Source organism: Urocitellus parryii, chromosome 5, assembly GCF_045843805.1.
Source record: "Urocitellus parryii isolate mUroPar1 chromosome 5, mUroPar1.hap1, whole genome shotgun sequence".
NCBI classification, from domain to species: domain Eukaryota; kingdom Metazoa; phylum Chordata; class Mammalia; order Rodentia; family Sciuridae; genus Urocitellus; species Urocitellus parryii.
Window position 1 is genome coordinate 205,486,110 of NC_135535.1, and position 14,985 is coordinate 205,501,094.

At 41.6% G+C, this 14,985-nt stretch overlaps 1 protein-coding gene across 1 annotated transcript; it reads left to right on the forward strand.

Moving 5' to 3' along the window:
* The first annotated feature begins 221 nt into the window (after window positions 1-221).
* On the forward strand, window positions 222-14,915 carry Bccip (BRCA2 and CDKN1A interacting protein). The gene is made up of 7 exons (XM_026384315.2): window positions 222-425; window positions 5,667-5,741; window positions 6,390-6,470; window positions 10,874-10,966; window positions 11,876-12,063; window positions 13,397-13,568; window positions 14,478-14,915. The coding sequence occupies exons 1-7, from the start codon at window positions 258-260 to the stop codon at window positions 14,646-14,648; spliced, it is 948 nt and encodes a 315-aa protein (XP_026240100.2). The 5' UTR covers window positions 222-257; the 3' UTR covers window positions 14,649-14,915.
* Window positions 14,916-14,985: the final 70 nt, after the last annotated feature.

Genomic DNA, 14,985 nt, shown 5'->3' on the forward strand with positions numbered 1-14,985 from the left:
TCGAACCACTGCGCGACAGGGGTAGCCTTGGAGGGACTGATGAGGGAGGGAGGACGAATGAGAAATAAAGGGCCAGGCTGGGATTTATGATGGATGTGACTCCGGAAGATCACGGCTGTGAGTCCAGAAGGGTCTCTGGTGTTCATACAGGTCCAGTTAGCGCCGAGGGGCTTCGTGGTCCCCCCCCCCTCGGCCAGTAGGTGTCGGCCCGGAAGGGCGGGCCGTAGGTCCTGCGCAGGCGCAGTGTGGACGGCAGCATGGCGTCCCGGGCCAAACGACGGGCCTTGGGGAACGGAGCCCCGCGGCCTCCCGGAGACCCCGTCCGGCACGACGAAGAAGAAGGGGAGGATGAAGTCGAAGATGAAGACGAAGACGATGAGGATAGTGACGAAGAAGAGGACGAAGACGACGAGGTCCTTGACGAGGTGAGAAGCACGCGCGACCCCCGTGTTTAAAAACTCCCTGCCCACCAGAGCAGGGTGAAGAGCGTGTGAGCTGCGTGGACTGGTGACGTCCCTGTCCCTCGGCTCCGCAGGCAGAAACGGGGGCCAGGTGCTTGTGGAGTTCCAGTCCAGCCCTTCCTACGCCGCCGTCGTGGCGACGGTTCCGAGCTCCTCCTCGCCGCTTAGCCGCCTCTCCCCTGCGTCCGCCCCCTCTGGGGTCCTTGAACTTCCCGCGCTGTTGTTCCAGTCTTTTCAGAGGCTCTTAGTCGTGCACTTCTCCTTCGTGTTCAGAGCTCGACTGAGCGGCATTTTCTGCCTCTTTGGTTCTTTTTCTTTTCTTTCTTTCTTTCTTTTTTTTTTTTTTTTTTTTTTTTTTTTGGTACTGGGGATTGAACTCAGGGGCACTCAACCACTGAGCCACACCCCCAGCCCTATTTTGTATTTTATTTAGAGACAGGGTCTCACTGAGTTGCTTAGTGCCTGCATGTCGCCGAGGCTGGCTTTGAACCCATTATCCTACTGTCTCAGCCTCCCCAGCCGCTGGGATTACAGGCGTGTACCACCGCGCCAGGCCATTTTCTGCCTTTTTGGGACAGCTGACCCGGTCAGATGGTTTAGCCTTATGAACTCAGAACTGGGTTCCTTTCCTAGTGCCCAATATTATAGACATTTATTCGTTGAGTGAATAATGAGTAAGACTACTGAATGTCTAAGCAGGTGCATCAAACTTAACTATCATAGTTCGTAATTCATGCCTCACTCACCTAATCTTCAGCATTCTGTAAATGGCCCTAAATTGACCAGTTTCTCACACATCAAATCTAGCAGTTAACTCAAATCTCCTGTCTTTCCTCATTCCACATCCAGTCTATCAGTAAATTCTTCAGTGTCCGGACACTTCTCATTGATTTTGTAACCATCTTGGTCCACACTGCCATCATATCTTGCCTGGACTACTGTAATATAATAACTGACTTGCCTTTTCCATTCTTGTTCCTTTATGGACTATCTGCTTACAACTGGAGATCTTGTAGGTCTGTTCTCATTCTTTTGCTCAGAATACTCCCGTGACTTCCTATTTTATTTATTTAGAAAAAAAAACATTTCCTCATGGTTGGCGGGCAGAAAGGCAGCAAGGATGGCTGAATCATAATAAAGAGGAATGGGAAATAAAGTCTAAGAGGTAAGCACAAGTCAGATTGAGCATGGAAAAGAAGATTCAGAGAAGTGTGGATGCAGGGTTAGGGATAAGACTGGTGTGGGCATATGACACATCTTCCCAATCAGATCAGCTCTTTACTTTGGCTGCTTGCCTTGTAATGACCATCTTACCACTTTTCATTTGGAAAAACGTTTGCTATTTTTCAAATTTTGTGTTTGTAGGAACCTGTGCTTGCATTAACATGGAAAAATCTAACATACCTCCAGTGACTGAAAATGTGTTTACTCTTATAATAGTGTAGGAAAATAGGCACTTACATATACAGTTGGTGGGTATGTAATTGGTACAGTCTCTTTGGAGGTAGTATGACATTGATTAGAATTTAAAGTGTTTACATTCCCTGATTCATTAATCCTACTTGTAAGAATTTACTTTCCAACAATAGTAATAGATCCTGTTCTAGACTCAGCATTTTATTTTTTAAAATGTTTTAGGTGGACATAATATCTCTATTTTTATGTGGTGCTGAGGATTGAACCCAGTGCCTCATGCATGCTAGGCAAGTACTCTACCATTGAGCCACAACCTCAGCACACTCTGTGCATTTTATATTAACTTATTTAATACTTACATCAGTCCTATGAAGTTAGAATTATTGCTGTTTTACAAGTGGAACCACACAGCAAATTAAGTGACAATAACATGTATATAGTCTTTTATGTGGAGATTATGTGTATGTTTGACATTAACCTCTGGAGAGTAGGAGTAGGTGCTCTAAATGTTAGGGTCCGGCGAAACGTCGGAGAAAGAGACCACAAGAGCCTGTCTTATGCAACAGCAGAAGGGTGGGTTTATTTGGAGACCAGCATGCTGGGGCCCAGAGCTCTCTATAGCAAAGAGAGATAGAGCCCTGAGAACAGCTTAAGCGGAGCTTATATACTTTCCTTGGAGAGGGCAGGGAGAGAAGTTACATTTTGTAGTTTGGCAGTTGGGGACAGCTCATTCTGGGAACAAGATTAGCAGACAGTCCACAGTTGGGGACAGCACATTCTGGGAACAAGATTAGCAAACAGTTCTTAAGATTTCAATAGTGTTTTGTTAAGCATATAGAGAAACGGAGTGACAAGTACCTATTTTATTAACCTTTCATAAGGAGAAGGGAATAAGGGCTTTAAATCTCTTCTGCACCCACTGTAGTTTTTACTCTGGGAATATATGGCCTTTTGTGGGTTTTTGTTGTTGTTGTTTGCTCTAGTTGCAGTTGGACACAATACCATTATTTTATTTATTTATTTTTATGTGGTGCCGAGGAGTGAACCCAGTGCCTTGCACGTGCTAGTGTTATAAAGCTTCGTCCCGGGGTTTCATAAACTGACTTCCAGACCACTCAGGTATAAATTGAATCAAGCCTTTATTGAAGCACACCGGTGGTGGCTGACCAGAACATAAGGCTGTTCCCCTGATCAGCCCTGAACAATTGCAAGGGCGCTCCTTATAAGCCTGAAAACTGCAAAAGGGATATTCGGGGATCTAGCCAATGCAAGCAAGCCAAGTTACAGAAGCAGGAGAGTGCAGTCAAGCGGCAGGAAGCCTAACCAATCACAGTTAGCCCAGTCACCCCAGTTACAAAAACAGAGCCCCGTCACCCTAGTTACAGAAACAATGCCCCATTAGGTAGTTCCATGTTCTTAAAGGTTTCTATAGCAAAAGGAAAAGAACATCTTATCCCAGTCATGACCCTTCTACTTGGCATGGTTGTTTTACAGGATGAAGTCATAAAACAAAATGGAGTCACATTTGCTTCTACTATCACACTAGGAGAGCACACTAAAGCTGAGCCACAACTCCAACCCCTATGTATGGCTTTTTTTTTTTTTGATGGAAGAAATTGTTAAAGTTTTCAGGGCGGAGTGGATATTTATCTCTTTGTTTATTTGAAGAAGGCTTTAATTTCCCTTCACTTATTCACAATTTATTTCCCTTATGTAGGAAACTATGAGAATTATGTTAAATTCAATATCAGACTCAGGTCTTTTTTGAAACAAGATGGTATATAAGGACATCTGCAAATAGTCTAATTTAAAGAATAAGGTGAGGCAGCTGGCTGAGCAGCAATAGAAAGTGGTTTTTCAAACTTCAAGAAGTAACAGTTCCGATAATGAAAAGATGAGAAGAAAAGGCTTGGACATATTTATTAAGGTTCTTGTGATCGTGTGGTTAGGACTGTTGTTTGTGCATAACAGAAATCCCTGCAGGATCACTTCACCCGAGGGGAATGTATGCTGAAGATGCATAGTTATCTTAATTATCTCCAAGGGCAGGAAAGCCAGTGAGCTTCAGGATTAGACTGAGTCCCTGAGCTTGGAGTGCTATCAAGAACCTTCAAAGTCTTTCATATTTGTCATCCCTGTCATACTCTTCTCCGCTATATTCTTGCTTTTCCGTTTCTACTCCATATAACAGAAAATCAAAATGCCAGTAGCTTCAGAGTTTCATTAGAAAGAGCAAGAAGGCTAAAAACCACAGTCTGAAATCTGAATGCTGGGGAAGGAGGTGAGTGACAGGGCTGTTATACAAAGATGGCCGTTTTTGCTGAAACCATGTAAAGGGGAGCCTTATGCAGGAAAGAGGTGTGGACTGGTAATTTATTTGGTAGTCATTGCAATAGCTATGCCATAATAGTCCAAGATGCAGGTCTGAGACTTCTATCTAGATAAGGAAGAGACACTAGAGAGCATTATTTAAATAATTCTAAGGAATAAAGTAAAGACCTGAATAATGACAATTTGTCATTTGGTTTAGTTTGATCCTGTTTGGAATGCTCCCACCCAGTCTTCTGGGTTTTGCTATTTTTGTAATCTGGCCTATTTCAGAGAGTGAGATTTGAAGTGTGCAAGCTAGACTTGATGTCTGTGCCCTGGCAAGTTGACAGTCAAGGGAGCACTTAAGTGTATGCACAGTTAGGATGACAAGGCAAAAGTAGGTCTGTTTTGTCTGCAGAATCCTTCAGCTGAGACCCAAATTCCAAAACCTCTAAAACCTGAAGTGCATGTAAATATATTGTATCATCAGAGCTCATGTCAAGGTATGGTTTAAGGTATGATTTAGATGCATTTAAAAGCATCAAAGATTTTGTTGTTGGTGTGAAGTAATAGTTTCATTTTTTTGTGGGAATATTTCAGTAGAATCTTGTTAGATTCCGTTGTTTTGCACAGATAGGTCAGGGAGCCCAGCTCCCCACTTGTTCTTCTAGTCCTTTGGACTCACCATATTACTCCTGACTTAGGGCCTTAGTATGTGCTGTTTTCTGTGCCCCCTTTGTTTGTTCTCAGTTCCTGGTTTGTGCCACTTTGTTAGGTATGCTTTTCTTGACCTTCTCACTCCTCTTTTTCAAGTGGTAGCGCTATGTCCCTTTCTTTAATGGCACAAATAATTGTAATTGTAACTTTGCATTTATTTGTGAGTATCTCCTTAGTGTCTGTATCCCAACTAAACTATAAGCTTCATTGGGAGCAGGATCATTCATGTCTGCTTCCCTAGCCAATTTATCTCAAATGCTTGGTACCTGGTGTTATTTAATAAATAAGTAAATGAAGTATGCCTCAAACCCATGGGCTAAATCAAGCTGTAGGCAGTACCAGGAACTTTTGAAGTGACTTTGTTTTTTACTTTGTTTTTTGGGTAAATGACAGTTTCTCCTTTGTGACTGCTGTGGCTGTTATCTGAACTAGATTTTCTCAGCATTTAGACTAGGTCACTCAGAGTGTTTTATTTCCTCAGGCTTTTGTGTCACATGAGGAAATGATATGAATGTCTTTGTAATCTGTACAGGTGACAGTCTTAGCAGTGTTTGTTTGAAAGCCTAGACATTTATAGTTATTCAGGTGACATCTTTCTCATGTCTTCTTTTTTTTTTCCCTTAGCATCTTCTGTACATGACTAAAAATAAGAACCTAAGAGAATGGAAGTTGATGAAAAAGAAAAGTTTGCAAAGTGGAAAATAATGCCTGAATTGTCTTAGGAAGTTACATATGATGACCTGTTTTGTGTGTTCTTTACAGGAAGTGAATATTGAATTTGAAGCTTATTCCATCTCAGATAATGATTATGACGGAATTAAGAAATTACTGCAGCAGGTATTGTCTTTTACATATTACACATAAATTTGCTCTTCTCAGAAAATGCAGGTTGTTTGATACAGTCCCTTTCAAATTTCATCCTTTCAGAATTCATATTTCCATCCTCTTCACTTTGCCTGGAAGGAGGAATTGTTTCCCTTTAAAGTTTTTTATGTCCTGAAATTACTCATTTTCATCTGTTAATTGCTTGAGCTACTGTTCTGTTTCCTTTAATTCACATCCATACTTTGTGGGGTAAAATAATTTTTACATAATAATCATTTTAACTTCACCTTCTGGTGGTACAGTATCATTTTTGCTGCCCCTACTTATCCCTTTAGCCATATAATATGGCTTTGGTTCTCTAACCTTTATAGCCTTCAGTGACCTGTCAGTAATTCTTTGACCCTATGTCCATCCTTCTCCTCCCTTGCTTCCCCTGCCCCAAATGCCTTATTACCACTGACTGCCTCTTCTCAGAAGTTTCCTAACTCTTAGGTGCTTTAACACTCCTGGGCTTTGCTCTTTGTCTTGAAGTTGCTTTTCTAGATCATCAGTTTGGACAAGTGATTTGACTTTTTTTTTTTTTTTTCAATTAAGGGATTTGAATTTTTATTAGAAATCATGCTTTGATCTTAATTTAAAATATTTTTTTTTTCCTCTTAGCTTTTCCTAAAGGCTCCTGTGAACACTGCAGAACTAACAGATCTCTTAATTCAACAGAACCATATTGGAAGTGTGATTAAGGTAAGCAGGACAGTTGTGTTCTTTTGTTCAGCTCCAGCTGAGAGGAGGTACCACTGGAGAATGCCTCAGAAGGTCATTGTAGTGATCTAAGGATATTAAAAGCAATAAACCAGGAGGTAGCAATGGACTCAGGACACTTGGGAAGTGAAATATGATGGGGCTTAGTATGTGGTTCACTTGAGAGTGAGAAAAAATGGAGTCAAGGATGAGCTCCCATGTTTCTGTTTGGAGCAATTAGGACAGCAGACATGGAGGAAGATCAGGTTAGGAGGGGGGACATGACTTTGGCCGTGTACATTTTAGTTTGGGGGGCCTATGATGAGTGCAAGTGAGATACTGAGCAGAAGAGGGAGCCTTGGAGACTTGGGGGGTTTTCTATCCTGTAAACTTATAGTATCTGTACAGATTCTCTTACCTTGGTGTTGGGCTTCCACACCCTGCTGGTGTCTCAGGATGGATGCTATTGCAACTATAGGTGGCGGCGGCAGTAGCAGGAGCTAACTCGAGATAGCAGAAGAGGTGCCCCAAGATGGATGCAGCTTCAGAGATGGGGCTGAAAGGGTGGGCCTTACACTGGCTTTGGGATACCCGTTCCAACATGCAGCTACTTCTTGGCCCTGTCTGCTGCCCCAAAGTAGAGACTAGTGCGTGGGGAAGGTTATGGGGATGGCTGTAGTGTCTCAAGATGGAAGTGAATTAGACCTGGGCTCCCAGGGGGTGTTGATGAGGCAGACCCAGGCCTACACTGGGCCTGGGCTCCTGTGCAGGTCCTCGGAGGGGCTGAGCTCTGGGGGGTCTGCCGGTGGATCTGGGCTGGGCTTCAGCTCTGGCAGGGGTCTGCTCGTGGGCAGAGGTGATCCTGGGCTGGGCCTCAGCTCTGGCAGGGGTCTGCTGGTGGGCAGAGGTGATCCTGGGCTGCGCCTCAGCTCTGGCAGGGGTCTGCTGGTGAGCAGAGGTGATCCTGGGCTGAGCCTGAGCTCCCACCAGGGTCTCAACTTGGGGGTTTTCAATGGGTGAATAGTCACTGGAGTCATATGAGTGATTAGGATTGCCCAGGGAAGGCAGGGATAGACACCTAGAACTTGGATGTGGCAGGAGTACCAGAGGAGATTGACAGGAGTGATTGGAGAGGTGGAAGGAAAAGCAGTGCAGTGACCTTGTAAAATCAAGGGAGGAACATTTGAAGGAAGAGGGAATTGCCATCATAAGTGTCAGAGAGAGTTCAAGAAAATAAAGTCTTGGTTGAATCCTGGCTCTGCTGCTTATCTCCTAGTGGCTCTTTTCATTATTGTTTGCTGCGTAACAAGTACCCTATAGTTTAATGTCATAGAATAGCAGAGGGGATGTTTGGCTCATGTAGTTTGAACAGAGCTCAATGGGAATGACTAATTTTTCTTCCTGCTCTGGGTCATATTAGCTGTGGAGGCTCAAAAGGAAGCTGGAGAATTTACACTCAGGGTAGCTCACTCTGACTGGTAAGTTAGTGCTGGCTTTCTGTTAGAAACCCAGCTAGGATTCTGGGCCAGTGGCCTCTGTTCCTTTCCACATGGACCTTGCTACACTTTGGCTGGGTTCCAAGAGCAACTAGCCCCAAAGAAACAGGTAGAAAATAGCATTTTATGGTATAGTGTCATTTCCTTTATATGTTTGATTTGCATGGACAAGAGATTTTTCTACAGGAGAAGGAAGGCCTAGCCAGGGGTGGGTACATAAAGCCCATCACTCAACAGGCAGTGTGAGGTCACTTTGTCAGAAGAGAATACAGGATTCAATATGTCTTTGGAGCCATTTATGGAATATGCAGTCTTTCCCAGAGACTTTAATCCATCTCTATATGTGAGGATGATCTATGCACCTTCCTTGCAGATAGGTGAACAAAATGAGTTGCTGAGTGCTTCGAACAGGATCTGGTACATGGAAGAGCATATATAATCTCTGTTGATATCTATTCCCATTCTTGGCACCTATACTCTAGGCTAATGTGAAAAAAAATAACAACTCCCAGTCTGTGTCCACTCTAATTGCTCACTTTTAGCGGTTTTGCTTTGTCTTCAAAACCAAAGTATTTGAAAAGTATTCTCAGACCATGATCACTACTTCTCCTATTCATTTCTTTAAGCACCCTAATCTGGCTTTTTTTGCCACTCCAGTTCTGACACTGAATGATAGGCTTACCAACATCTTTGTTGCTTAATACAGTAGATACTTTTAGACCTTCTGACAACATTAGTAATCTCTAATGCTAAATGTAAAGAAAACGAGAAATGAAACCTGTGCCAGTCATATGAGTGTGCCCTCTGAAAGTGAGTCCTCTAGCCCTCTGTGAGTCTCCCCGGCTGATAAGACACACAACAGGTAGTAGGAAAAGCAGACCACTTGCCTGTTCTTCCATCTCTAGCTTATTAATGTCTTTTTTTTCTATATTTATTTTTTAGCTTTAGGTGGACACAATATCTTTATTTTATTTTCATGTGGTGCTGAGGATCGAAGCCAGTGCCTCATGCGTGCTAGGCAAGCATGCTACTACTTGAGCCAAATCCCCAGCTCTCTAGCTGATTAATGTCTTATAAGGTCTGATGGATGTGTATGAGAAGCAGTTGCCTTTATCCTTGAAACAGCTTGACATGCAGTGGGATTTGCCCTTTAAATGGATAATCACACAAATAGCTCTTTAGTTATAATTAAGGTTTCTTTGATTTCTGAGACATTTAAGGTGTCCCAGGGATAGACTTCTTGTTCCTAGGAGCCTTGCTCGGAGCATTTGCTGGATCCTTGGGGATTAGGTGGATGTGAACTCTAATAGAGAGGTCGTCTCTAAGGTCTTAGAGAAAAGGGCAAAGGGAGAATAGTAAATTGCATATGCTTGAGTCTGAGAGAAGCTGGAGATGAAGTAGTATCATTCAGTTCTCCTTGGCTGTCATGAATTCCACAGTACTTAGGTGCTAAAAAAACTGTTGAGTGTCAGGCTTAGGAATGGGGATGGGATGGGGCAGGAAATGGATTTAGCAGGGAGAACTCTTTTGCTGGAGAGGCATATGGTTGTAGATGTGATTATGACTCTAGGCCCATAGAAAGGCAACTCCTTTATGGTCCAGCCTGATGGTTGACAGAGCCCCTTGTAAGGAGAGAACAATCAGGGTGAGCCAGGGGGAGTCCCATTTACTTCCCCTGGTCTTTTGTCTGCAGTTATTGCACAGGGTTAGCTGCAGTAGCTGGTGGTCTGCTGAAGTGCAGGAAAACTGTCATGTTGATCTTGGAGGACCAGGGCTGTTTGTCTATTCCTTTTTTCCTGGACTTCTTTCCCCTTTCTCCTTTATGAGCTAACATTCCCTTGTTCTTCTCACTGGAACTATCAGTCTCATGAATTACCTTGTCAGTCTCCATTTTTGTGTCATCTTGTCTTGTTGAACTTAAGACATCCTGCTTAGGACTGTGAACAATAGTGAACAATACTCACTGAACCAGTGCAGGATGCTTCCCCTGAGAACAGGACCCTTCCCCCCAGAACAGGTCCCAGGACATGGGGCACCTCTGCTGTCCTTTGGTATGGAAGCAGCGGCCTCCTTTCCTTCCCAGGCATGTCTCACCTGAGTACTTACTCTGGGCTGGGCTCTGGGCTGGGTATGGGGATGGAGTAAACAGGCAATACATAGAAGAAAAACCGAGGACAAGGCTTTGAGGCCTCCGGTGGAGGGGCCATCAAAGTAGAGCTGGGAAGTTCAAGTTGGAGTCAACCATTTCATTTGTTCTCTTAATTTATCATTCCCTTTCTTGCTTTTCCTTCTCTCCCACCCAAGGTGGTAGGTATAAGGTGTTAGGTATTAGTGAAGAATCTTGTTCCATATTTCACTGATGGTCAGTACTGGCAATTATTGTGGAGGCATGAGTTTTAGGTGGAACAGTGTCATGGACCCACAGAAAAATAAGGGCTGGCTCCAGTGTGGTAAAGGAAAATGTCTTAAAAACCTTGAAAAGATTTAGCTGGGCATGGTGGCACATACCTGTTATCCCAATACCTTGGGAGGCTGAGGCAGGAGGATCACAAGCTGGAGGCCAGCTTCAGCAATTTAGTGAGGCCCTAAGCAACTTAGTGAAAACTGACTCTCAACAAACAAATAAATAAATAAATAAAGGGGATTGGGGGTGTGGCTCAGTGGTAAACCACCCCTGGGTTCAATCCCTAGTCCTCCCTACCACCTCCTGAAAAGAAGAAGAAATTTAGAGCAGGATGAGCTTAAGCAGAATGTACAAAGAGGAACAGTAGAGGGAGGTTAGGTGAGAAGCGCGTCATACAGGTTAAGATATGGTGTGTTCTGGGTCACAGTAGGAAAGCAGTTTTGTTTTTGAAATTGAAAAGATAAAATGAGACAACCAAATATGAAAATTTTTTCTTTTTCTTATAGCAAACAAATGTTTCAGAAGACAGTGATGATGATGATGCAGATGAAGATGAAATTTTTGGTTTCATAAGCCTTTTAAATTTAACTGAAAGAAAGGTTAGTTTCACCGGGTCGCATCTGAATGGTTGTTCCTTAGGCCCAAACCATTTTGACTTCATGCATGGTAGAAGTCAGACAGTGATATTCAGCTGTAAGGATATGTGCTCTCTCAGAGTCTTACTGAATCCTTTCAATATGAAGGTGTTGTTTTATTTCTGAATACCCAGATGAAGTCGTATACTCCCTGTGCTACAGTGTCTGACACTGGTACCGGCACAGAGTTCTGCTGTGTCTGCAGCTGGTCTCTTTGCTGTTTGTGCAGTGTGGCTGTTCTGAGGCTTTGCTGCTTCCAAAGTTGAGGGCACTTACTGACATTTACTTGTTTTGATTCATCTCCTTTTGTTGACTCATGATGAATTCTAATGGAAATTATGCCAGCTGCTTACTCTCTTGAGAATAAGGCCACACTTAATAATCTTTAATTTTTAAAATGAACTTTTCAGTATTTCCACTTGTTTTTGTGAACAGATATAACTTCTTTGTGGATGAGTATTAATTATAATTCTGACCACTAGTCATGGATTGATAACTTAAGCAGATATAATTACTTTTCTTTCTTTGTTTTTTATTTTGTAATAAATAGTTAAAATTTTTTCCACATTTTATTGGTGCATTATAGTTGTATGTAATAATGGGATTTGTGTTACATTTTCAGTCATGCACACAATATAATTTGGCTAGTATCACTCCTTAGCATCTCCCTCCTCTCCCTACCTCCCTCCTCTGCCTACTTCCCAACCCCTGGATGTATAGTTACTTCAGAAGTAAGATGCAGCAGATGTTAGAAGCTATGGCAGGAAACGCCCCTTGGACCTATGGGATTAAAAAGCCATAGCTCTTGATCTCGAGTTTTCTCCTGTAAGCAATCGCCTGTAATAAAAAGCAAGTCTTATCTTTGCTTTCTAGGGTACCCAGTGTGCTGAACAAATTAAAGAGTTGGTTCTAAGCTTCTGTGAGAAGAACTGTGAAAAGAGTGTGGTTGAACAGCTGGACAAGCTTTTAAATGACACCACCAAGCCTGTGGGCTTTCTCCTAAGTGAAAGATTCATTAATGTCCCTCCTCAGATTGCTCTGCCCATGCACCAGCAGCTTCAGTAAGAGACTTCTGAAGATACCTTCAAACAGTAGCTTGTTTGTTTTTTCCCCCAAGTAGACTCAGAAATGTGATTTAAGTGGAATATGTAGGTACAGAAAGAGCCCTGGCCTGGGTTGAAACAAGTGTAGTGTGGGGAGGATAGAAGAAAGAGTCTAATAGCTGGCTTTTTGAAGAATTTGAATTATTTGTGACAGTAATTTTCATATTTTTTAAGATTTTAAAATGGAATAAGGTGGATGAATTTCCTTAGACTTTTTATCCCATTTGCATGACATTTTTCTCCTAAAAGATTTCTGTAACATGAATAAAATGCTGAATAATGACAGCAATAACAAAAATGAAGTGAAGTTCCTAGTTTCTGTTGGTTTGTTTCTTACCTAATTGAAGCATAGTTCTGTTACTGAATCTTGCTTCTCAGCATTTTTGTTGTTTTTGTTTGATGCAGAAGTTTTAAGCTACAAATATGTTAATCTCAGAACTGTAAAATCTTGCACACTAATGAACTAGGCATTGTGGCCTGTGCTTTGAAATAAACGATGGAATACAGACAGGTCCTTTATAGAGTATTGCCTCTGCTGGCAGCACTTGTGTTGTTTTCCAATAATAGCTGTAGGACTGAAACTACACTCTGCAAACTTTGTTTGCCATTTTTGCTTCTTGTTTCAGTGTTTTTTAGTTTTATATCCACTCTTCTATTCTCTACCTTCTCAGCTGCTACTCAGATTATATTTCTTTTGTCAATGGTTTTTGTTGATCAAGTTTTGCTTTTTCTAAGCAGTTGCAGCTCATGTTTGTTTTCACAGGAGAGTGATCTGCTCTTTTGATTTTCTATTAGAGATGACTTGGGTTGTTTTTTAATCTACACCTTTGTTCAGGGGTAGCCAGATGCATAGAGCTGTGTAATTTTTAGGAGGAAAAAACGATTTTATTACATTTCATTAACTGCTCTAGAATTTAGGATCTCCATGTCCATGAAGCTTCTGCTGTGTCAGAAATTAGTCCCAAACTAGTGATTAGAGACTGTATAGTCATCATATGCTATAGTGATGTTGGTCATGTCTCTTTATAAGTTACATAGTTATTGCTTTTAAAGTTCAGATTCTTAGATATTTTAAGTTTGCACAGAGTAGCAGTACTGAGTAAATTTAAGATTCATTTACACAAACTTGGATTCATTACATTATTATAAAGTGGTGGCATGATTATTTTAAAGTGTAGTTGACTGCATAGATAAAAATCACTGCATTAGGAGTGGGGCCTCAGTGCTCTGGTTTGTGGACAGATTTAACCTGTCTCACCAAGTAAACGTTGTGCGTGTGTGTGTCTTTTAGGAAAGAACTAGTAGAGTCACACAGAACTAATAAGCCATGTGGAAAGTGCTCTTTCTACCTTCTGATTAGTAAGACATTTGTGGAAGCAGGAAAATCCAATTCCAAAAAGAAATGGAGCAACCAGAAGGATGAATTAATGTTTGTAAATGCAGAGGAAGAGTTTTTTTATGAGGTAAGTAAGACTGTCTTGTTTGATCTATTTGGATGTTTGATCATCAAGATTTTTTATTCTCCCATGTTAGGTCAAAGTCCTTTAGGTATGGCCAGTCCATTTTTCTGTGTGGCCACTGACTAGCCACTAACAAATATAGTACCTGGCACACAGTTGGTACTCAGAAGGCTCACCAGCACCTTCCGGCCCATGGTAGTGACAGAGTATTTGGGAGGAGGAAAACGTGATGACTTGTTCTACCTCATCAGGCTTATTCTGAGGTCTTAATTCTAAAACCATGTCATGAGGTAGACAGGATCTGCTTTGCAGGTAGGATGTTGGATGTAGGGAGATGTGGGAACTTAGCCTGAGAAGTATACAGGAAGTATACAGTAAAGATAATCTTTAAAAAATGTGTGCCTCACACCTCTGACCATTTCAGGGTCGTGTGTGGGTGTTTCAAAGTTGGTTGTGCATATTGAATCTGTTCATAAAATGGCCTTATGCTAAAGAGTGGCAGAGGGAGTACGGAAAGACCAGCATTTGAAGATGACTCTTCTTGTGGCTGTCAAATGTTAAGAGTCTTAATCTCACCTGCACAAGATTACTTTGAGAATTAAATGAGATGAATGAGATTGACTTTGGAATGAGAAACAGTTCACAAATGGATAAAAGTACAATTACCACTTAGCTGCCTGTTTACCTCTTAAAAATGGCATACCTCAGTCCCTGTTCCCCAATCTATTTGGAGAGTGTTTCATAATTTCTGCCTCAGTGTCCCATCAGAGCATATTTTATTCTGAGTTTTGTTTCCTTTAGCTGTCATTCTTACTCAAATATATGCCAAACATACTATTGTTTATTGTAGATTGAATGAATTTTGCCTTTGGTTTGTCCACATTTTTAATTCTTGGTTACTTTTTGCTGTAGAAGGCAGTCCTGAAGTTCAACTACTCAGTGCAAGAGGAGAGTGACACTTGCCTGGGAGGCAGGTGGTCTTTTGATGATATACCAATGAAGCCCTTGCGAACTGTGATGTTAATTCCAGACAGCAAGATGAGTGAAATTATGGATAAACTGAAATATCATCTATCTATCTAGCCCATTTTTCATGGACATTGATGGGCTTATTTTTGTAAAATTACCAGAAAACCCAGTGGAGATTTACTGAAAAACTCATGACTTTATTCATATTTAAGTCCTCTACAAAAGTAGGGTTCTTTTCCATGTGTCTATGACACATTCACAAAATATCTTTTTTTTTTGGTCAAATTATGAATGGTTGATTAAAAACTTCCACCAAGAAGAAAAACATGGAGTAGTAATTTGAAGAATTCAATAAAACTCCTATTTTTTATTTTAAAATAATATACAAAGTGTTATTTTTTTTAAGACTATCCTGTGGGGTGGGACACCCATCCTCATGTTAAGCATTCAT

Bases quoted from the DNA above. Each gene is read 5' to 3' on its own strand.
- Bccip (XM_026384315.2), top strand. From the start codon at position 258: ATGGCGTCCCGGGCCAAACGACGGGCCTTGGGGAACGGAGCCCCGCGG. The intron at 426-5,666 runs GTGAGAAGCACG...TGTTCTTTACAG, and splicing joins ACGACGAGGTCCTTGACGAG to GAAGTGAATATTGAATTTGA. The intron at 12,064-13,396 runs GTAAGAGACTTC...TGTGTCTTTTAG, and splicing joins CCCATGCACCAGCAGCTTCA to GAAAGAACTAGTAGAGTCAC.